This window comes from Parus major, chromosome 4A (genome assembly GCF_001522545.3).
Source record: "Parus major isolate Abel chromosome 4A, Parus_major1.1, whole genome shotgun sequence".
In the NCBI taxonomy this organism is placed as follows: domain Eukaryota; kingdom Metazoa; phylum Chordata; class Aves; order Passeriformes; family Paridae; genus Parus; species Parus major.
In genome coordinates, this window is record NC_031772.1 from 16690464 (window position 1) to 16713892 (window position 23429).

Below are 23429 nucleotides of genomic sequence, written 5' to 3' on the forward strand. Positions count from 1 at the left end.
CTAGAAAATAGGTCAGTGTGACTCATATGTCAATATTTACTGCATTTATGGCAACTTGTAGAAGGGAAAAATCTCGCCTGCCTTCCATAATACTTCACAAGTTATCCCATTCCCATGACAAAACTCTCCCCGTGCCCTTGCTCCCGGTACTGCTTCCACTGCAGTGACAGCCCAGTAAATTCACTACTACTTAGAGTCCAGTTGCTAAGTAACAAGCCAAAGATCACCATGCAGTCTCTCCAAATGCTGTGGCCAGCTGGAAGCTGGATCTGCACAGAGCCCCAGGAATTCCTTTGGAGACAGAGGTCTCAAGGACTCGGTGCCTGTGGAGCAGGGAGCAGCAGTCCTGCCGCCAGACAGCCTGAGGCTCTCCTCGTGTGAAGGCACAGCTCCGTGGCTTCCCCAAAAAGGGCTCCCCCGTGCTTGTGCTGATGGGCTGTGACTTTTTCAACATCAATGATGACCTTGAGTGAATATTTTTGTTGGCCAAATGGCATGATTTGGCCATAAGTGGATGTGAACTGTGGGAACCTTGCTGGAGCAAGCTCTCAGTTGAGGAAACACTGAACTCCTGGATAAGGGAATGATTCTCTCTCTTGCCCCTGAAGCTTTCTATTCTACTCTGCCTTTTTCTCCCTGGGCATGTTTCAGCATTCACCTGATATCTTAATGGGAGAGTTTCCAGAATGCTCTTCATCTACATAATGGGAAATTGGGGGTTATGGGAAAGCTGTGGAGTGACCTGGTCAATTCCCAGCCCAGACCTTGGGGTTTGCAGCGCGAATAAAACACGGTGGCAACGCTTGTCAAGAGCGTGAATCCCCCACTGTGACTCTGTCCACGGTGCTGCTCTCCCTGAGGAGCAGCTCTGCGAGTCCTCCAGGACAAGTCCAAGCCTTGGAGGGCTGAGCCAGCCCTGCTGTGGTGCTCAGAAGCAGAGCTCCCACGTTTGGCTCACTGGGCAGCTTCCCAAGCGGGGCCGTTTCGGTGCACTCCCAGAAAAGGCCAAGTTCAGTGTGCACTTGGGAGGTGAGTGCACCCCACGCCAGGAGAGGAGTCGTGCTGGGGAGGAGGAGAGGCTGTGGCTGGATGGTTTGCAGCGTGCTTTCAGCTGAACAGGGCTATGCATTGCAGTGCTCCATCTGTTCCTCTAGCAGCCGAGTTATCTTTAGCTCTGAACATGTCAGTGTTGTATGGTGCTGGTATGAACCACTTCAGCTTGCACCCCAGCATTCCTGTAGTAGTTAGAATTCCTACTGCAGGAAACTGCCTGGAATAATTCCACACCCCACCCCACCCCCCCCTCCTTAAATTTTTATTCATGTTTTTACATGGGCAAAACTCCCCCAGCCTATATATATATTTTATATACATATACATGTATTAAAAAGCTGGCTCTATTTGAGAGCAATGTTCCAAACTGCCACCTGTTTCAATAGCAATGTTGCAGCATTGGAGAGGATTACTGCAGAATGCTAAAGTAGCTTTCCCCCCAAGTGAAAGCTTCATCTGATTTGATTGAAAACCGAATCAGACCTTGAGCATCTGACCTTCTGACATCCTGTCATCTATACATTTAAAGCACCCAGCAACAGAGAATGTATTTGTGCAAGAGTGCCAGTACCTCAATATAGAACCTAAATCCAAATACGAGTGCTTGCGTGTCGTGCTGCTATTTGAATATGTAAATAAATGGAGCTATAAATAGCTCTATATGTTATGTACATGTTAAGTGAAGGTGGCAGATCCGACAGCTGAATGGCTCTGCTGTTTCTGAATGCTGGGAGAGGCTCCCTGCACGCTCCCCACATCTCTCATGTTTGCTCCTACCCCTCTCAGCCTCTCTGCTATCACATTTTTCAGGCCTCTGGAGAAGATCGTGTGTGGGGACAGGAGATGTTAATATTCTGAGTCTGTGCTGAGTTGCTAGGCTACAGAGAAAAAGGAACATTCAAGGAAAAGGGATGGGAGAAGGAAGAGGGTCTGCTGAGCTGTTGGGAGATCCAGAGAGGTCCTCTAGTCAGATGAAGGGATCGTTTTGGGGAAGGAGGGCATGTGTGCATGTGGGGTGAGCTATGGGGTAGTCCCTGCTGCCCTGGCACAAACAGAATCTCAGGCCAGCCCCAGCCAGAAAAAAAATGGCAGAGGAGGGAGTAAAAGACAAGATCCCCTGGTCCCTCCCAGGTGTGCACAGCTGCTCTCCTGCTGCCTGTTCCAGGGTGTGCTGGGTCACCAGGCTGAGCATGCTGTCCCATACATCCCTGCCTGCATTTTCCAGGGTGTGCTGAGCTCCCATCTGAGGCTCTGGTGAGGAGGGAAGCAAGGCCAGAACATGCTCACTGCTTGCAGGGTGGATCTCATCTCCTTTTCCCTCTGCAGCACCCGGCTGCCCCAGCATCTCCTGTATCCTCAGTGTGACTGCAGGGAAGGCAGCCTGGTCCTTCTGTGCCGCTGACCACCTCCTCTGATGCTTTCCTAGGTCACTGATACACAAAACACTCACCCTTTTATCCACCAAGAGTTTGTAGCTAGACTTGAAGGGGACTTGAGGTTTTACAGTACAGAAACTCCTGCCTGAGCCTTGTTATCCCAAGTCCCAAGGCTGTTTGCCCCAAGAAGGAGTGCCAGGTATTTAGCTGTGAGCCATCAGAGCCTTCAGTTCTGTGTGTTCCACTCTTCTGGAGGGATGGGTTTGCCCCATGCTTCTCTCCATATCAGATCCCTCAGGAAAATAAAAAATAAAAATTAAACAGTGCTTTTGGGTATTTTTATTATCTGGATACTTTATTTACTGAGCTCACATGGGCTCCCTGCCAGCTCTGCAAATAGAGCTCCTTGGCTCCAGGACTGTTGGTCCTGGTGCTGCAGCAAGCACTCACTCAGCGTGGACAGGGACTGCAGCTTGTTCTCCCCATCCAGTTGGCTGTGAAGTCAAAGCCTGCTCTGCTTGTGGACCTCCACAGCCTGCTGAAACCTCTCTTTTTTTCTTTGCCTTCATGCATCCTGTAATAAGCTTGACTTGTTCAGCAGAATCAGAGTGTTTTGTACAGCTGCAGTGTGAATGCTGTTTGCAGTGTCACCAGCACCCACCCATCAGGTCTGTGATCCCACTCTGAGGACTGGGATGGATGAAGTGGGAGAGGGCCAGCCTGGTCCATGTGGTGGGCACTGCTGCTGGCCTCAGCCTGGGCTGGATCCCTTGGAATAACCCATGGATGGAGGAGGAGGTATCCATCACCCATCCTTCATAATTGCTACTTCCAGTAACCTTGACAGTAGAAATTCTCTCCTAGAACAGATCCATTGATACCCCTGCCCTTTCTTGCTGTCCTAGCATGACTGGGCAGTGCTCTGGCCACGCTACAGCTGCTAAAGCTGATTGCTGGCCCTTTCCTCTATCACCATTCCCTCTCCCTGAGGAGGGAATCACCTCAGGGGCTACAGAATATTCAGAATATTCTGCCACAGAATGTACAGAATATTCACGTGCAGAAAGTCACCCCAGGTACAGAGCTCTGGCTGCAGGAGTCTGAGGGTTTGCAGCTGAAATGGTTTCCATCCAGTTTGCTTGTTCCTGTTGAAAAGCAGGCCTTGCTTTTCCAGCCCCAGGGCTGCCATCCTCTGTGCTGAGACCAAGCCTGACCTAACTGAACCCCTCCTGCCAGAAACCATCTCTTCATGAACCCCCCTGCTCTTCATCATCTACTTCATCCTTCCTGCATGATCAAACTTTACTTTCTACAGGAAACAAACACAAGTCTAAGTTTTTGGTCAAGCCAATCAGTGCCAGCCTAGCTGAGGTGATGGTTTCACTCAGGAGGTGCTAGTTGTCTTAAATGATTTAAAGGATTTGTTTGCCTCTGGCTAACTCCTGGGAAATAACATCTTCCTGGCAATTTTCAGAACCTGAAGGAGGAAACCTTCCTTCCTAAGTTAAAACAATGTCTTCAAAGCCCTGTGTGCCTTGATATTGTTGCAGAGTCTCTTGGTTTCGATGCTCAGAGCTGGATATACCACATTTTATTTTGCCATGTAAAGAACTAATATTGCTTTATTTATAACATGCATTCCTACCTCTGCAGCCCCAAACTGCACTGGAGGTCTTGACAGCACAGGGAATCACAAGCTCTGTCTCATTTTTTTCCTCAGGGAGGAAAAAATAATTTCTCTGTTTACACACTTAGCACTTGCCCAGAGATGTGGAGGGAAGGTTTAGGAAACATCACTCATCTTCCAGCATCTACCTTCCCTTGACATAATCCAGTTTTCTTCCTCCATCCTTCTGAGAGCTTTAGAAACTGATATCTTCACTAGTCACCGTTCAAACATCTCACTCAGATTTAATTTACTCTAATAGGCTGGTTGTTGCATGTTTAATTAAATACCAAGTAATTATTAAAAGCATTTTTGAGCTTTCATGGGTGTATATTAGATATGGCAATATGTGTGTCCAGGAGAGCACTGGCAGCACAGGCTGAAAGGCAGGGAGGAGAGGGAAGGGGAGAATTCAGGCACTAGCACTGTGGAAGGCAGTGGGGTAGAACTGGATTAGTGCAGCTCAACAGTGGAAGGTGAAGATGGCCTTGGAAAGCACCAGGGTTTTCTGTGGTGGGTCAGCATAACCTGTTTTAAATCACCAAGCACTTCACAGCAAAAAGTGTCTTGTAATAAAAGCAAGTTCTCAGATTCCCTTTCCCAGCTGTGCAATGCCTGATCATAATTCTTCTCTGGGACTCCACAGAGATGGGGCATGAATGCTTGTGTGTCCCACACTGTGGCATGGTGGCCTTCTGCATGCCTGGGGGAGGTTAAGAGAGTTAACACAAGGGGCTAGGTTAAGATTCTGCCTTAAGTAAATATGGCAAGGGAGAGAAGGGACTTGGGAAGGCTTGGAGCAGCCATTTGGAGACATCTGATGCTCAAGCAAAACACAAATGTGAGTTCCCTATCGGTTCCCAGCCCATCTAGGATTAGAAGACTGTGTAACAGCATCCCCTTCTGCCCCCAAAATGGTCCAATTCCTGAATTTCCCAGTCTTTATGTACGGCCTTGCATCTCTGCCCTTGGGTGGGTGTCTGGCCAAAGCGTGCCCTTCTGTGCTGGTTTGCCATGGCAAGCTACAGGAAACAAAAATGTGTCCCCATTGAGAGGCTACTCTCTGGAAAAGGCAATTTCTCAGGCTTTGCTGGGTTTTGAGAGCAATCCAGCTGGTGGTGCAGAAACAGGACAATTGGGGGCAGAAAGGGCTCTGGGTTTGTCCCCTCTGCTCTGCTGGCACTTGGACAGAGTGAGGAGAGCAGCCCAGCAGGAATGGTGTGCAGCAGCTCACAGATTTCATGGCTCAAGGGTAGAAAGTGCCTGGCATTGTTCTCAAAGCGCTTGCCTGAGGAAGATGTGCTGCAGGTGGTGATTTTGGGATTGCTGCCTGTGACTCTGAGCAAGGTTGCTGTTTTGCCTGTGCTCGCAGAGCAGGTGATGCTCCTCCCTGTGCCCATCAGTTCTGGCTCTTTCCTCTTTTTCTCTGCTTCCAGCAGGACTGGGGCAGTTCAGCAGGTGACACGTGGTGCTGCCTCCTGCTCAGACAGGGCACTGAGGTCCAGGCTCAGGACTCTGAAGGCCTTGTCACAGCAGATCCCTTTGGCTCAGGACCCAGCTGTGTCCTCTAGCTGACACCTGCAAGGCCAGCACCGTTCCAGGTGCTGCAGGGATAGGGCCAGGCAGGAGAGAAATAGGGCAACAAAGCCACACTTTCCCCGCACACCCTGAGCTGTTGAGGGTATTGCCGACACCTGTCCCAGTTTCTGGTCATGCATTCAGCAATTAAACACATGCAAATTACTACAAAAGTAGATCAGATTAGTGAGAGGAACATATCCATGCAAAGTACTTCTCAGGTCTTGAAGAAAATGAGTTCAAGAGCACACAGACCTGCAGCACAGAAGGGCACAGAGTATGTCCTAGAAGCCAACCCTTCCTTGCCCTGCTGGAAGAGTGCTCCTCCTGAATCCCAAGCCAGTGCTGGCATGGCTATTCAAAAAGAAGGAAAGTGGAAAAAAATTGTGTCTTTCCTGCCTGCCAGGCTGAAGCATAGGGAGAAGGGCAGTACTCGAAATATTTGTCACTTTATGTACAACAGCTGTCATGCAGAACTTCAGACTTGTAAGCTGGGCACTGGCACTTGCACCAAAACAGAAATTAAAAGCAGCATTTTGGCAGGATGCTCTCCCCATGAAAAGTACAGTAAGTACAAAAGCTGCTGCCTCCTGCCCCAAGCAAAGGTGAGATTTTTGAACTGACTCTGTGCTGTCCCAGGGCTGGAAAGGCGGGTGTTTACTTATGGCAGGTTAACTGGTGCACATTGAGGTCTGGAAAGCCTTGATTTATCTGTTTGGAGATGGACAATCCCTTGTGAGGGCTAAGTAGATGTCTTTGATGAGCTTGCTGAGGAAGGGCTGTGGTCATTGTGCTCAGTCTTTCCTGTACATTCCTGTACGTTCCTGTACATTCCTGTACGTTCCTGTACATTCCTGTACGTTCCTGTACATTCCTGTACATTCCTGTACATTCCTGTACGTTCCTGTACATTCCTGTACATTTTACACCGCTCCAATTCCTTGCAGCTGACTGCAGGCAGATCCTGTCTTCTCCCCTTCAAAACAATTCCTCTTATTTCTCCTATCCCCTCCTTCAAATGAAACATACTTGAGGACTACTTTGTCCTTTAATTTCTTTCCCAAGAATGACGGGAACAGGAGCTGGTGTTTAATCATCAAAGAAGTTGAAGCCAGCAAACTGTTCATTAGTCTCTGGCAGTGGCAGCTTGGTTTTTACTAAGTCAGATGTTCCATTTTTCTCCCTCTTTCTGGAGCATCTTGGCTTTCCTAATGTTCTTTTGTGATCTTGGACAAGGAGACCATATGTCATTTGCTTATATAGGGAAAGACTTTTATTTGGTTGCTTCTCCAAAAGGAGGTTCTTTATCAAAGTCAGGCAGCAAAAAAGTCAAGTGGTACAGCCAGAGCTAGAGGTGAGTTGCAAAACCTCCTTTATCCCTCATGCCCAGAGTCCTCAGCAGAAGAAGAGCAGTGCACTCTCTCCCCTGCAGAAAAGTTATTGTTCCCAGTTCCTTACAAGTGCTTGGTGAAACAGCCTCCAGTAGCAGCCTGGAACAGTCACCTTCACTTTCAAAGCCCCACTGAAAGGTATCCAACTCATTTGTCATCCACAAAAATGGACCAGGCACAGGCAATATCTGTGTTGCCAGAATTTCTGTATTCTGAGCAAATATTTGACCTCTCCACACACATTATTCTTTCAATTTCTGGTCCTGGTGCCTGAGTCTAGTGGAGCCCCTAAAGAGCCTGCACGCTTCTGCCTCTGGACTGGTTCAGTGCTGAGGGTTCTCTAGGTCACAGCACGAAGGAAAATGATCTGACCCAGCCTGCCCACAATGTGTGTCTCTTAGGGGCTGTGCTGGGGATTTAGGGAGCAGCTGCCTGGGAGTTCTGTTCAAATATGGGAGCAGTTGGAAGATGGAGCCTTGCAGCAGCAGGCTCAGCATCCTTGAGCTATTCATTCCTGTGAGTTCCTTTCCGTAACAACTTGAATTTATTTTCCATATTAATGCTTAGACCTTCCAAAATACTCTTATGCTCCTGACTTCATGCTTTTGTAACATCTAATTGCACAGGCTCTGTGGAAAGTTATTTCCATTACCTTGCCTTCAGTCTATTCTTGTACAACAACCCATTGCTGAACTCTGCCAGAGCTCTGCTCTGTGCTTAACCCCTGCAACAGTTCTCCCTGCCTTGCTGCCTCCTGCCTCTTTCAGAGCCTCTCAACTACTTCTGAGAGTGTTTGTGGTTATTTGTGCTCTGATGAGTAACCCTGAAGTGTCTAAAAGGAGGTGGGACGCTGTGAGCCCGAGAGCACAAGGTTGTGGTTGTTTACAGGCTTAATACAAGCACTACAGGGAGTTGGGAAAGAGAAAACCTGATTTGTACCTGTTTAAAGTGATGTGCATACAGTGAAGAACTCAGCTGTGGAACTCAGGCCACAGGATTGCAGATGCCAAAGGTTGAATATGCTGAGAAATGCGATAAACTCTCACAAGAGAAACTGAGGATCTTCAATTAAGAAGGTACCAGCTCTGACTGAGGAGATCCTTTAGTCCAAATAGCTGTAGAGTTAAGTATCACAACAAAGACCCTTTTAAACTTATATTCCTCCCTGCCATTCTCTTTCCTGTTACTGAAGACAGGCTATGACTGTATAAAGACCTTTGGTCTGACACAGTACACCTGTGACTCCACAACCAGCACAAACACATTTGTAAGAGCTCCACTTGTGTTCAGAGCATGTTTGTGTCCTGCACACCAACACAGGACTGCAGCAGAGGAAGGGCTCCTTCATTTTGTATCCCTCCTCTCACTGCAGTGACAGAAAGGGACATGATGCCCTGTGGTGCCTTAAGTGCTCCTGTCCACCCCTTGCTGTTCTTTGATTTGTAGACAAGGAAGTTCAGGTTCCCAGCCTGAGCTGGCTACCCAAAGTGCTGTGTCCCTTGGTGCTCTGGGCACATCCCTGCACATCATTTAACAGCCCTGGCTGGCCCACAAGCAACTCTTGTGTGTCCTCAGGGAGTTATGGTGGGTTCAGATAATACCTGCTACCTCCAAGCTCCAGCTTCCTCCTGCCCTCCCGTCTGTTACTGCTCCAGCAGCACCCAGCCTGTGCTCCCCACGGCAGGAGCGGCTCCTCTCCTGTATTAATCCCCTCCCCTGGATTCACAAGTCACTGCCTTGGTCCCCACCAAACTTTGCCTTCCTCTGCACAATTGTGTTTGCTCCTATGCTCAGATCTGGCATCTTAACCTGGGACCCTCAAGAGGCAGCTTTGGTGTTGTGTGACAGTGAGTTCATTTCTGCTCCCGGGCTGCACAGAGCCAGCACCAGTGGGGAGGGGTCCAGGGCCAGCCCAGCTTTGCTTCCAAAGGAGCATTTCACTCCCAAAAGGGGCTCTGGGAGATGGAGGAGGAGAAGCAGCTTATAGGATAGATGTTAATAAAGGTGTTTGGAAAATGAGCTAATGGAAATCCATTCTTGAATTCATACCTCTGGTGCCAGCTTATTTCCCTTCTTGCTGTGACTCAGCTGCTGTTCCCTCAGACTTCTCTGCCCTGTCCTCTGAGAGTCTGGGGAATCCCTGTGCATGCTTGGCTGAGTTTGTTGCCTCTGGGGTTCTGCAGGAAATACCTTCCTCCATTCATGCCCCTGCCTTGTCAGCATTCCAGCCGCTCTCAGTGTACACCATCTTTGGTTGTGGGGTCTCAGATGAGCTTCAGGAAAGGCTCTAATTATCACTATCCTCTCATCTGGAGATGGATTTTAGCACTCCTGTCCTGGTAGGGCTCCCCATCATTCCAACACCCCCCAGGTCATCCTTCTGCAGTATTTTTTGTGTCCCTCTGGGTGAGCTCTGTTCACAGGGGAGCATCTCTGCACCACAAGTGCCTGTCAGCTCTCACCTCTGTCTTGTGTGCCTCACTCAGCAGGAAGGAGAGAGAACAAGAGCCTTTGGAAAGGCTTTGGAAAGGCTTTGGAAAACTGGGGAGTGATGGTGTTGGGGGGGCTGGCGCTGGCAGCTCGCACAGAGCCGGGGATGGGCAGGGATCCCTTCAGGACTGCCAGGCTCAGCAGCTTCCCAGCTCTCCAGCAGGCTCAGGTGTGATCTGGGCTCCAGAGGGGAGCTGTGGTGCCCAGAGCCATCACACACACAGCTGGGACGGGACAGCAGCTCGGGGATGCTGCTGCAGGCAGGGAAAGGGCTGGGAGCTGCTGGGTACCAGACTTTGGGGACAAACCGAGGGATCTGGCCACTGCTGGGAGGGCAGAGATGGAGGAGAGGCCTGCTTGGAGACACACAAGCCCTTTTAGCAAAGAGGCACGTGCATTTTAGGTCAGTGAGCCTCAGCAGGGCTGGAACCCAGCCTCCCCCTGGCCAGAGCTGTTGATTCTGGCATTTCAGCCTCCCACAGAGGGATGCTGGGCAGGGCAGGGGCAGCCTGACATGGCCAGCTGAGCTCTGGTAGCAAAGCCCAGCTGGGCAGAGTTTGCAGGTATCTTTGCAAAGCTTTCCTTTCCTTGGGATGGAAAAAGGGAGAACAAGGGGAGACTTGCAATTTCTGGTCATATCCACCCTTCAAAAGCCCCTTTGGCCTTGTCCCAGCCTTTGTTTTTTTTTTAGAAATGAATCCCAGGTTAATGCTGAACACTTTCCAAAGTGCAGTGCGACCTGGGGGTTTCTGATGAGGAGTGGTATCTCCCTTCTTCCAGCCTTGTCTGTCCTCTCCCAGCAGGCACCAGATGAAGCAGGAGGTTGCACAGTGTGTGCCCCTTCCAGTGTGGGTCCTGCCTTCTCCCCCAGTGCAGATTAACTTGGCAGCTCCCCACAAAGCTCTCCCATCCTTGCCCCAGCTGTGGTGGCCATGGCCAGACTCTGGGCCTGAGCATTTTATGGTTCTCCACAAAGACCCAGTGGGATCCATCATTTGGAAGCATTTTTGTTGCTGCTGGAGCTGTGCTGGTGCAGGGTGGAGAGGGTCTAGGCTGTCAGCTTAGAGGCAAGTGAAAGTCAGATTTTCCTGTAGCTCTCATTTGCCCCTCCAGCAGCACCAGTGGAGAGCTCTGCTTACTGTGTGTGTGTGCAGAGGGAAACCTCTCAGTTACCCCTTGCACAGGCAGCAGGGAGATCCAGCTGTGTTGTCCCACTGAAATGCCCCAGCTGTAAGGAAGAGCTGGAAGGGTGTGCAAGCTCCAGGTGTGTTTGAATTCCAAGTTCTTCACTGAACCTGGTGAATTGGCCAGCTTGCTGTCAGCTGGTGACTCTGGGAAACCCAGTTTGTGTAATATCTGTGGCATCAGCAGGCTCGTGAGTGTCATGGATTAGTGGGTGGTTTGGGAAAGCCTCATATTAGCCCAGTGACAGATAAAACCCCACAACAAAGGCATCGTCATCCAAGACTTGGAGGAAAATCGGGCTCATTGCTTCTGATTCCTGAACCTATGAACCCCACATGCCTTGGCTCCATCTGGCCATTCTGCTTCTGCAGAACGATGTCACCCTTGGCCATGCTGTGTGTGCCTCTGGAGGGAAGGCTGTGATTAAGATCTCAGCAGCTCTGGAGCCTGGCCAGGATGTGATGTTAGGGTGGCACACGGGTTCTTCATAACTGCCTGACCAGGATATGGGGGATGAAGGGCAAGGCAAGCTCACTGCTTCCTCTCCTGGATTCTGCTCCTCTTGCTGTAGGGGCCCTGTCAGACCCTCCAGCCCCCTGCCTGTTGTGGCATTTTTCCTCTGGCTGTCGGCCTGGGGAGTTCCCCCTCCCTCGCCGTGCTCCCGAGTCCACCATGAGACCCCCCTCCTCTGCAGGTTCACTCCCTACTGCTTGGCATTTGCAGATGTCTGTGTCTGTTATTTCTTAGCTTAGCTTGTCTAGCCCTGATTTGTAGAAAGTTTGTAAGTTGGCTAGCTGTGAATAATAACTGGTTCCTTCCAAAACTCCCACCCTCCCAAGAAGTCCTGTTAAAAGATGCCCTGACCCCCAAATCCTTTGTCTTTTCCTGGTGTTCCCTTTCCAAGAATAAACTGTGAAATATAACCCAGAAGAAAAGTCCCCCTTTTCTGGCCTGGGTCACCTGCCCTGTCCCTCTTCCCCATAGCTTGGTTCTGTGCCCACCCCATGCCAGTGTCCTTCAGGGAGGGCTGACCACCTGCCCTGCTCTTCCTTCTGCCCAGAAATCCTTCCTGCTGTTCAACAATGCTGTGAGAGCAGCAGAACAAGAAGTGGAGCACAGGAATCAGCAGAGATAGGCTGAGGGAGCTGCATGAACCATGATTATCAGGTGCTCACCTCAATAGTGCTGCCCAGGGAAATCTGTTGTGCCAAGAAACCCAGGAAGGTTGGAGAACAGATCTCAGCCCTGTGCTGGGCTGGCTGTTCCTCCCCAGGAAGGTCTCTGCACCTGAAGAACCTCATCTAGCTGATGGCTAGGGCGTAGGCTTTTCTTTCTGCACCCCTCTGAGTTTGTTCCCGTCTGTGCTGGGAATAGAGAAGATGTGTTTAGAAGGTGCATTGTTCACTTTGTAGGCAGCTTGCCCTTTTTGTCTTCTGGAGGTCAGTGCCACCTCTTGCCTGCTGCTGCTGAAGGCTGGCAGGAGCCTGCAGTGACAGCAGGGTGGCCTGGTTAGGGGTGAGGTGTTGCAGGGCTCTGTCAAGGATTAGGAAAATGCAGGTCAGCAAAGAGCTCACCAAGATGTGCAGAGGGAGTTCTCAAAGGGGAAATGGAAATGATTCCTCTGTAGCCAAGTGCCCCACGGGCAGAGGATGAGTCTGTTACCAACAGGGGGTAAGAGGCTTCAGGAATTTGGGTGCTCTGCTCCTCTGTGCACTCACTGCAGTGCAGCCCCAAACACCCTGGGAGGGATTCTGGGGACAGCATCTCCCTTTGCAGGGCCCTGACCAAAATGTTTGTGCCTCAGAGAGAAGGCCTGTGATGTTTCTAAGGAAGGAGTTTACAGTCCTTTAAAAAGCAGAGCAAAACAGTTCCTTGGCCAAAAAGCTGCCGCTGTGTCTTTGTTCTTTTCAAGACAGCACAGAAAGCGACAGATATAGCTCTGTATCTGGTGTACATCGCAGATTTACTCTGTGACCTTTTGAATCTGCATGTGGGTCTGGATTTCTGAATCATAGTTAGATACCCAAAAGCTGGCATTATCTGTGACGTGAGATTATTTGAGCTTGTTTTCAGAGGTGTTAATCAAACGTGGCTTTGAATGAAGTCTGTGGGAGAAGACAGGCAGGCAGATGCCTCAGTGCTCAGCCCAGATGTTGGTGCATGAGCAAGCTCCTCACCAGCCCCTCACACAGAGCTGGGATTTGCAGAGCAGAAAGGCTCATCCTGCAAATTCATGTGGTCCAGAGGATTCCAGTGGTGCTGCAGGGACTGCTTGGGAGGAGACAATGTGTCTGTGATCCCACCTGTTCTAGATCATTTGCAAAAAATGCCTTTTATTTAAGGACTTTGGGAAAAATCCCTGACTTCTGTAGGTTCACTGTCAACAGGACTTGTGCCCACTTCCTAATCATCATCCTATTATTTTAATGCTATCTGGTTTACCCCAAAAATCTCATCTCCCAGCCTATTTAAGACGTGTTGCGAGAATGTTTCCTGAGAGTTTCCTGTCCTTGGTGTGTACAAGACTCCTTCCTATACTGCTTGTTTACCTGAGAAGAAAGAACTGTTCTGTTATGTGCCTCTGGACAGGCTGATCTGAGGCCTCTGGATGTGCCCTGGATGTGCCCAGCAATGGGTTTGGTTTTTGCAGAGCTACAATCATCAAACAGCTCACTCTCCCTTCTATAAAATTTTTGTGTTAGCAACAGTTATAAGTGTCACCTTTCCTCTGTTGGATAGGAGGGGAGCAGGATACGTGTGGCATTGTTCTAGCTGGGGATGGTTTGGGAATCACAGAATTATTTAGGCTGGAAAAGACCTCTAAGATTGAGTTCCACCTGTGGCTGACCCCTGCTTTGTCAGCCAGACCATGGAACTGAGTGCCACGTGCAGTTGTTCCTTGGACTCCTCCAGGGGTGGGGACTCCACTGCCCCCTTAGGCACTCCATTCCCATGTTTAACAACCCTTTCCATCAAGAAATTCCTCCTGATGTCCAAATTTATGGGGAATTTTTCAGGGAACTGCCCCTTTCCCAGTGGGTCATGCTCCACTGATGACAGATTTCCTCCCTGTATGTCCCTTCCTGAGAACCACGAGGAAATCCCAACTTAGCTCCTACAGCGAGGCAAGTGCTGAGAGCTGTCACAGCTGGCCTGGCTCCACCTTGGAGCCTTGGCCTGGAGATGAGGCTCTCCCTGTGCCCTTTGGGATGGCCTCAGCTTCTGCTGAAAACAAAACTGCCTTTCCCCACCTACCCTGGATGGGAGTGGATGGCATTTGTGTGACCTTTATGTGGGGCAAGTGGGAGAACAACCCTGGAAGTCTTTGCTGGGTAGCCACTGTTGGCTGACACCCTTTGGTGCTCCCGTAGCCTGAACTGCTCCTGGTGGTGCAGACAGGCTCTCAGCAGGAGTGGGATACAGTTTTGCTTGGCTGGAGTCACGTAATGGCTTTTTGTCCCCAAAACTCGGGCCTGCTCCCATTCTTGCAGAACAAATCCCAGCACACACCCCTCAAAAAAAAAATTAATAACAAACCCAACAAAAAAACAACAACAAAAAGTGTTGGAGGTGTGGACCCAAACCCTCAGGTGCCAAGGAATTAGGAGAGGTGTTGGCAGTGGCCCCAGGTTGACGTGTGCCCGTTTCTCCCCCAGGATTACACCATCACCATGTACTTCCAGCAGAGCTGGCGGGACAAACGCCTGGCCTACAACGACCTTCCTCTCAACCTGACCCTGGACAACCGGGTGGCTGACCAGCTCTGGCTGCCTGACACCTACTTCCTGAACGACAAGAAGTCCTTCCTGCACGGGGTGACGGTGAAGAACCGCATGATTCGGCTCCATCCTGACGGGACCGTCCTGTACGGCCTGAGGTGAGCCCGAGGCTTTGCTGTAAGGGTTGCTGTGGAAAACGACACCTCATTTAAACTTCTCCCTTTTCCAAAAATATTCTGGTAAGGCAAGGGCCCAAAAAGATACTCAAGTGCTACATGGTTTTGTGTCTCTGTTCTTTCTCCAAGCTGGAAATGGCTGTTTCTTTCAGGCCTCCAACATTTCCTGTGCTGCTAAAGATGGATGTTGGAGAGGGGAATAGTCTGCTCTGGGCGTTTCAGGTCACTGTCATTCATGTTGCATAACACTTCCATTTGAAACACTCATTTTCAGTTGCTTATAATTTCCTGCAAGTTTGGGCTATGGAGATGAGCCTTTGTTACTGTGGTATCCTAGGCTAAATTTCTGTAACCTTTTAGTCAAACCACTTCAGTCGTTTTTTTTGCGTTCAAGATAGGTTTGTGTACGGTTGAAAAAATGTCTGTTTACTGGAACAATTCTGAAGACTGAGGCATGAAAATTGATATCTGGTAGGAGAATGGTCCTCAGTGAGGACCACTTTTTGTGGTGTCTGGAACAAATTGACATAGGCAAGTCCAAGGCCTTTGGAATTGCTGTGCTTGTGTGAAGTGGAGGGAGAAAAGGTTTGTCTTACTCTGTTATCTGGGTATGTGAAGGGGCCAGGGTAGGTAATAAAGTTTAATGGAGAAACAGAGGGCTAAAAGACAAATTTGCAGCTGCAGGATGCTGTAGCTGAAATGCAGGGAACAATTTTTCCAACCCTGTATTTGTCCACTTTATTCCTGGTATTTTGTTGTTGTTGTTTGGGTTTTTTGGTTGTTGGTTTTTTTGTTGAGGGTTTTTTATTTTTGTGGTAAGTTTTTGGTTTTTTTTCAATTACCAAAATTCCCATCTGGCTCTTTTGACCTGCCTCCATAAATATTTATGATAGCATCTCTGGGTTTATGTCCCAGTGCAGCAAAGGGGGAGGAGAGAAGGTAACACTCACCCTTCCCATTTATTGTATCAGCTCTTGTGCTGTGTCCTGTGCTGTGGCAAAGCTGCAGGATCATTTTGCCCCTCTCTGAGTGGCAGGGCTGTTTTGGGGAGGGTTGGGCTGACATGGCAGAGCAGGGGGCTGCCCAGAACATCATCCTGCCATGGGTGGCTGTGCCCTGTGCTCTCCCTGCAGCAGAGCCCTGGGAAGCCAAAGGAGCAGCAGCCACTGCTGGGGCTGGGGGACAGCCCGGGGTCCCTGGGGTCATGTCTGCGCTGGTTTTTCCCTTCAATTAATGAATGCCTTCTGCTCCAGGCCCAGAGACTGCAAAAGGTGCAACAAAGCCAGGTTTGTGACCCTGTTGTGCCTCTCCCTTCCCAGGACACCCATCTCTCTCCCTCGGGCCAGGGATGTTTGGCTGGAACTGTCAGAGAGCCCCGAGCTGGCTTTACTGACCCCCCAGCAAGACTGCAGCAGTCCCACAGCTGACTCCCCCAGCTTTTCTCACTGTGTTAAAACAGGAGTGAAGGCCAGGCAAGAAGGTGTTTTCACTTGGGGGCAGGTAGGAGTATAAATTCAGGAAGGAGGGGGCAAAGAGCGCTGCTGAGCTCAGGCTGCTCTTTGCTGCTGCTCAGCCCACCTGAGCGCAGAGCTGCCTCCCCCAGGCTGGTGGGCAATCTCTGCACACACCTGCACAGCACAAGTTCAAGTGCTGGTGTATTTTTATCAGCTGCCATTTAGTCAGCTCGAAGAAGGAGCAGTGTGAAGCCAGCAGCACGGGTGACAGGCAGTGGAAGTCCTTGGAGGGTTTGCTGGCTGGGGCTGGGACACTGTGCCAGCTCCTCATGCACTTCCCCTTCCCTTCCCCTGCCATTCCAGCTCCCTGGAATGACCTGTGCAAACAAGAGAGAAGAGGAAAATTGCAGCCAGGCCAAATGAAAGAAAATGACAGCTGTTTGCCCACTATTTCCAGGGCCTCAGTAAGAGCTGCCTGTGTTGGTTTAACTTTTGGCTGGTTTTCCTGGAAGCTGCTCCCTTGCCCCTGGAGAAAAAGGCAATTGCAAAAGTGAAGCTCTGAGCAATGGCAGCTCCTGCTCCCCAGCTGTACCTCAGGTCAGGATGGCTTGCTGAAAGTGCTGAGGGTACAAGCCAGGTGCCCTGAATGTTTGAAGTCCCTCTAGCTTTGCTCACAGTGGTAGGAAAAGGATTTCTTTAGAGCTGCTTTCTATCTTTCTATACTGACTCCTGGACCTGCAATTTTGCTGAAGACAGGAGTACTAGGTCCAGTTTTTTCCAGGTGCAGATAGCCATGATCCTACTCAAAAACACTCAGCAGGTGTAAGCAAGCAAGAAAACAGTCCCTGAATATTCCCCCGTGTTCATCTCCTCTCTGTAAATGCGCATCCAGGCTTGCCCTGCCCATAGGAAGGGAAGTGCAGGTCCACCCCATGTTCTGGAGCCCGTTCTTGTCTTGCATTTCATGCAGGAATTTATGAAATGGAGCCACCCTGATGGCAGAAGGCCAAAGGAGGCCATACCTGCTCCTTTTCCTTTGTTTGCCTGTTTCCCCCCCAGCGGGATCCCACACCCCTGCTCCCCTCCCGCCACCTTCTCGCCAGTCGCTTCCCCCTCCTCGGAGCTGATCCTGTAGCAAAGTGACTCAATCATGCTATTTGTGGCACAACAGTCATTTTTTTTTTCCAGCAGGCTCTGATGTCAGAGAGCAGGGAAGGATGACATCCTGGCAGGCCTCTGCCTTCAGCAAGTGTTCCAAGGACCAGCAGGACCAGGCTCAATCCCTGCACCAGACCCCAGGGTCCGAGTTAAGGCACGCCCAAGCCATGAGTAGTTTCTGACTTCTGTGAGAGCAAGACCAGGCTCCAGATAATTTGTTTGCACGAGTAAATGAAGCCCTGTAATCCACTGTGAAAGCTGGGTGTCAGAAAAGCATATTCTTCTTGTTTTTGGTGGAATTAGCAAATTGATGGTTGAAGGGAGTGCAAGGCAGCTCCATCTCAGGGAAGCGTTCCATACAAAAGCTTACTCCAAAATTAATTCCCACCGGGCTCAGATTAAAAGCTGGTTGCCAGGTCTCCAACAAAAGGAATGAATAAACAGCAGCAGTGATGCTGGGATGCAGGACTGGTGCTCCCAACCCCTTTCCCCAACCAGTTACCAGATGGCACAAATCCCAAAGGGCAAATAGAGCCCCGAGCCAGCCCAGAGGGCACTCCCAGGGATGGGAGGATGCAGGAGGTGCAACCTGGCCTGGCCCCTGAACACCTTGCTGGAGTGAGAAGGGCCTGTGGAGCACAGGAGGGATGATCACCCATGGGGTGAACAGGGGAGTGCTGAAATGATGTGGAAATTCTGCAGCAGAAAGGGAGGCTTGAAGGTGCTACCCACAAAGACAAAGCTTCTGGGTGATGGAGGGAGGTGGATAAAACAGTGAGGAAAAGCTGGATGGCACTGGCTGGATTTAATATATTTTTCTACCTAATGGCTTTTTTTTTTTCTTTTTTGGTCAGAAATTGCATCAGTTCCATAAAATTTTAAACAAAAAAAAGAGGGAGAGATTTTTTTCATTTAAGAAAAACCATGTCAGAGAATGTTGATGTTTCACTTAGGTCGATATTTCCCTCACTCTTTCAAGCTGCTTTACAACCACTATTGATGTTTGAGTAACAGAATTACCAAGGCTTTCTCTGGACCTCCAGACACTGTCTGGAGCCCTGCCCCAATGTTCAATAAGCTCTACATTATCACACATTCAAGCTATACATTGGTCTGGGATTTTCATTTCCTTCCCCAGACCATGCAGCATCCATTTGGTAGTGAAACAAGTCGACACTTGTCAAGTGCTGATGTCACCAGCATTTTGCTGTCTGTTTGCAGAGACCTAAAAATAGCAACCACTGTAACAATGCTGAAATTCTCATATGGTAATTGGGGAATCGTATTTGAAACCAGCTTTAAAACATCCTTCAGGGAAATCTTGAAGCCGTTTGGTTTTGTTCTAATTAGAGGCAGAACTGGATTTCTTGCAAAACAGGTGATTTGAGGAGGCCAGGCTGCATCCCTGGGCTCGTGGGGAATCTGGGATGTTGGGAAGCAGGCAGGGAGCAGCGTGGACCATGCCTGGCTGGCAGGGAGCCCAGGCAGTGTAAACTGAGCAACTGGAAAACTGCAGAGGAATTGGGTGGTGGAGGCTAAATCCTGTGTGGAGGGAAGGAGGGATCTCCTCCTGCGAAGGTGGGGGTGGTGGTGGGGAACGTGTGTGAGGTGGGGGTTTTATTCCTGGCCCTGGTGATGTAACGAGGTGTGTTTGAGGGATGAGTCAGTTCAGGAGCATGCAGAGGTGCCGAGGCACCGTGGGGCTCCATGCCCAGGGAATGCTCTCCTGGGGAGGCAGAACCCTCTCATCAGTGTGAAAAAATCCCTTAAAGCAAGAGGGAAAGAATCGCTTCAAACACCTCAGAATTTGTGGGTTTAGGTTGAGAGATGCTGGGTGTATCTGCCTTGGTAACACTTCATTTCTGCTCTCCATGGTGGCTTCTCACCAGTCAGCTGCCCCTGGGGGACACCAGCCCTCTCACTGCTGACCCATTTGGGGACCGTGACCTCACTGCTGGGCAAGGCAGCAGCCAGGACCTCCCTTGTGGCTCACCTGGAACTGTGGAGCAGCGCAGGGTGATGTCAAACATCTCACCTGACGGCCCACCCAGCCTTGGGGACGCTGTCAGAGCCCCCTGTGCCACCCCTGCCTGCTCCCCACGGCTGGGGCTCCTCCTGGGGGCTTCTCCACAGCCCCCATCCCCAACCCACCCCTCGATCAGGATCTAGCCCTGGCAGTGTTGCATTCCCCAGGTCCCAGCCTGGGGTTATTTAGCTGTCCAGACAATAAAGAGGTTTCTTCTGCTCCTGTCTCACTTGGAGCTGCTGTCTGCAGCCACATTCTTGTTTTCTCCATGGGTGTTCGTTGATTTTCTGCAGAGAATCTGGCCTGATGGGTTAAGACAGGAGGTTTTAACACTGAGGAGTTTTTTTCTGTACTGAGACCACTGAGCAATTTTCTTCTCCCATCTCACAGGCCAGCAGGGAAGAAATCCACTATTTCTGCTTCCCTTTTTCTCCCTGAGAGAGTTTTCTCTGGAAATGTGACAGATGATTCAGGCTCTGCCCTGTCTCTGGGAGCTCTGCCTGCTCCCTCTGCAGGTTAGGCAAAGGCAACAGAAATCTCTCCCGTGGCAGCTGGAGTGCAAAAAGTTGGACTCAAACCCATCCATCCACCCCCCTGGAGATGGTCCTGAAGCTCTGTCCTGCTCCCACCCCCGGGCTCTGCCTTGGGCCAGCTCCTTAGCACAAAGATGTGGAGGTGGGTGAGGGGAAATCAGGGTTTAATTAAGAGCTCAGCTCCCCAGTTGAGGTTAAGGATAGATCCTCTTCTTAATTTTTGTCTCCTAGGGCTTGTATGATGGATTTAACAGGAAACACTTGAAGAAAGTTTAGCAATATGAAATTTCTCAATAATCTTAGAAGCTGTGGAAGAAATTGGAGCTTACTAGAACAGGGCAAAACCAGAGCTGCTCCTCCATCCTTAAGATTGCAAGAACAAAGGCAAGCACCATCCTGGCTGGAATTGCTGCTTGTGCTACATCTCCTATGAGTCTGAGTTCCAGAAACAGGGGTCAGGGAACATCCTGAGTCCTGAGTGTGCCCTGAACCCCCAGCTCACCCTGGCAGCACCTCTTTGCCTTCCTGCATACCCTGTCCCAGCCACTCTTCAGCCTGTCCCTGGGCTTTGCCACCTCCCACAGGCTTAAGTTGTGCTGTTTTATTAATTAATTTAATTATTTTATTAATTATTGCAACTTGTGCCAGGAAGGGAGACACCTCTATTAAGTGCAAGCCACTGATACCTGAAACAACTGTAAGAAAAGAACATTTTTAGAGGTGTTCCACCACTCTTGTCCCCCAGTGCAGCTGGCCAGATGCATTTGGGATGGAATAAAGGAGCAGAAAAACAAAACCTTTCAGTCAAGGCAGCTCAGCTTTGCACTCTCCCAGGGTGGAAAAATGGTTGGTTAAGATGAGTGGTACCCTGAGTACTAGTTTAGAAAAGCCTCCTTTTCCTCTCCCATCTGAGTGCAGTGCACACTGTGATTTATCAAAGGATGCCTAGGCAAGCACAGATGCTTTTGGAAACAGAGTGACCTTAGCAGGATTGTGCCAAGGCTTGTGGAGTCAGTTTTAGGCAAACAGACACAAGGGGAAAATGTTCCATATCCTTGCCTTGCTCTTGGTTCAATCATGACCTCCAGGAGTTTGCAAAGATCAGACTGTGTTAAAAGAATGGCAGAATTCACCACGGGTTTATAAATCCCTCCAGGCCCTTGGAAGTTTGTGCTTACTGCCAGGCAGAAGGTGACATTTGCCAGCATGTTTTTATGACTGACTTTGAGAACGTACAGAATAAGAACTCGGGTTTGGTTTTATTCCCATGTTTAGCAAAACAGTAATTTTTCCTCTCCTTCTACTCTTAGTCACCAGAATTCCCGTAGGAGTCTAACTTGCCCCATGGGGCGAGCCTAAGTCCTGCAGAACCTGAGCTCCCATCCCTTCTCCTTATTGCTGCAAACTGCCGTGAGCTTTGGGAGTCTGCATCCCGAGGGGACGGGAGCATCTTCAGCTTCCCAGGAGATCTGGAACCCAGAAAGCTGCAACCAGCAACTTAAATGTTTGTCTTTGGCTGTGAGAGTGTTTGTGTTAGCCCCTGCAACGTGGCACTTCATCCAGAACTGGGAAACAGGGTGAGGGGCCTGCTGGCTGTGTCTGTCCTGGCATTAGAAAAGGAGTGGTGGGGGAGGATTTGTGCTGTTCCTCTCCTGTTCTCAGCCATACTGGGTTTTAGTCAGCGTCCTTTCCAAGCCAATGGTGTCAGGGGACATTCCTGGCCACTGAGCAGCAGTGTCCTCCACAGTCAGTTTGTTTCCTGGCTTTGCTCTGTGTCCATGAACAGCCCCTTGGGCATCCCCAGAGTCCAGCAGAGGCTGGTGACCATTCCCAACAGGCTTTCTGCATGCAGCCAGACCCTTTCCTGTGGGGTGGAAATTGAAGTGTAGACCAAGGCTGTTCCGTGCCACTTTCCTCAGAATCCAGTGCCAGGCGTTTTTAATTTGCTGGGATAGACACAGTCCTGATGCAGAAGTTTATTTTGTGAGGATGAGCTTTAAGGGGAAAGCCCCCCAGTCACTTTAGGAATGGCTCAAAGGTAGTGATCTTCTCCTCTCTCCCACTCGATCCTCCTTAGAAAGCCTGGACTTGCTCCTTTTGCAGTCAGGACACATTTTGGGGAAATACTTTTACCCCTCACGCTTGTGGCTGGTGAACTTGGCTCCCCCAACACACTGGAGATGAGGCAGAGGATGAGTGGGTGGCTGAAGGCTTTCAGAGCAGAGGGCGATGTGGCTGGGGCAGGAGCTGAGCAGGAGCTCCCCTGAAGGTGGCCAGCACCAGGGTGAGGAGGAGGTGGAAAGGAGACCCTGGACTGCAGCAGGGTTTAATGGCAGCTTGGAGCTCTGTGCTGCTCTATGCCTGTGCACTTACATAATCATTCTAAGTAAGACAGAAGAAGCCATTAATAAGTAAACAGTGATGAGGAGGATCAGAGGGGGAATGAAATGGCTGGTGATGTTCGTGTCAGAGAACTGAAATATTTGTGGAGAACTGATGGTTTGCAGCAACCTGAGTGTTCCCTTTTGAGCTGCAGCTGTGGTGGGGCTGTGCTCTGCTGCTGCCAGGCTCGGTGCAGAGCAGCACTTGAGGTTGCACCATCCTCCCCATGCCAGCATCTGCTTTGGCCATACAAGCTTCAGGAGGGCAGAGCTTTCCCCATTGCAACAATCAGACACCCATCACTAGCCCTGTGTGGCTTAGAGCTCCGTGGATGTTTTTCTAGAGGAGGTCTCTACCTCTCCTGGGGATGAGGGCACTCTCCACAGTGAGGTATCCACGTTGCTTTGGCTTCTGCTTTATCCACTCCATGCTGGAAGAGAAGGGGATCTCCATCAGCCTGCCCAAGCTGCTCAACATCTCATCCGTGTCCCTTTGCTCCTTTTCTCTTCTTTTACCTTTTGTGAGATGCACGGTGCTCTCCCCACAGCAGAGTCTCCCCCAGATGAGCTGTGTTTTCCTGCCAGCTGTGCAGTGGAGCAGCAGGGCAGTGAGGCCTTGGCTGCTTGGATGGCACAACTGCCTACAGACCTCAGCAGAAACAATCAGGGCCAAGGGCATGAACGTCTCTTTCTTTGTGGGGAAGGAGCTGTAAAGGTTGTGAATGTGAGGGGCTGCCCTAGAGGCCTGTGGGGTGGGCAGGGAGGGAGGGAAGGGGAGCTGGAGGGTGCTGGTGGTGGTGGCCGGGCTCGCTGTGGAGGGCGCTGGACGCTTCATTGAGCGCAGGGCGCGGGAGAGCCGCTCCCCTCCACGGGCAGTGTCTCTGTGAATCGCCGTCAAAGCAGATGAAATTTCACACCACACAAATTTCTGAATTTAAAAGGGGAGGGAGGTGGGTAGAGAAGCAGGAGAGGAGGAGGGGGAGGGAGAAGATGCAGGCTGGCCGGGCGCCAGCGCCTCATGCTAACGCCACGGGGAAGGTGGCATCCTTCCCTGGCGTTCCCTCTGGTCCCCGCGCTCCCTGCTCCCTTTCACTGTGCTCGCGTCTTCTGGAGGCAGTGTGCTCTGTCTAGAGCTGTTTACAGGATGATGGTTTGTTCCCTGTCTCCTCATCTCCCTGCTCACTGAGTGAGTATCCGCTCCTCTGCTTTCCCTCTTTTAACCTCTCCTTCTCCTCCGGCTCTT

The 23429-nt window shown here is 50.4% G+C and overlaps 1 protein-coding gene across 2 annotated transcripts in view; it reads left to right on the forward strand.

The window, feature by feature from the left end:
• The window catches only part of LOC107203820 (gamma-aminobutyric acid type A receptor subunit theta), a 71764-nt gene that overhangs the window by 34754 nt on the left and 13581 nt on the right, over positions 1 to 23429 (forward strand). For both annotated transcript variants that reach the window (XM_015626258.3, XM_015626259.1), the window contains exon 4: positions 14396 to 14616. In XM_015626258.3, the coding sequence (XP_015481744.1) occupies positions 14396 to 14616 (221 nt within the window). The remainder of the gene's footprint in view (positions 1 to 14395; positions 14617 to 23429) is intronic.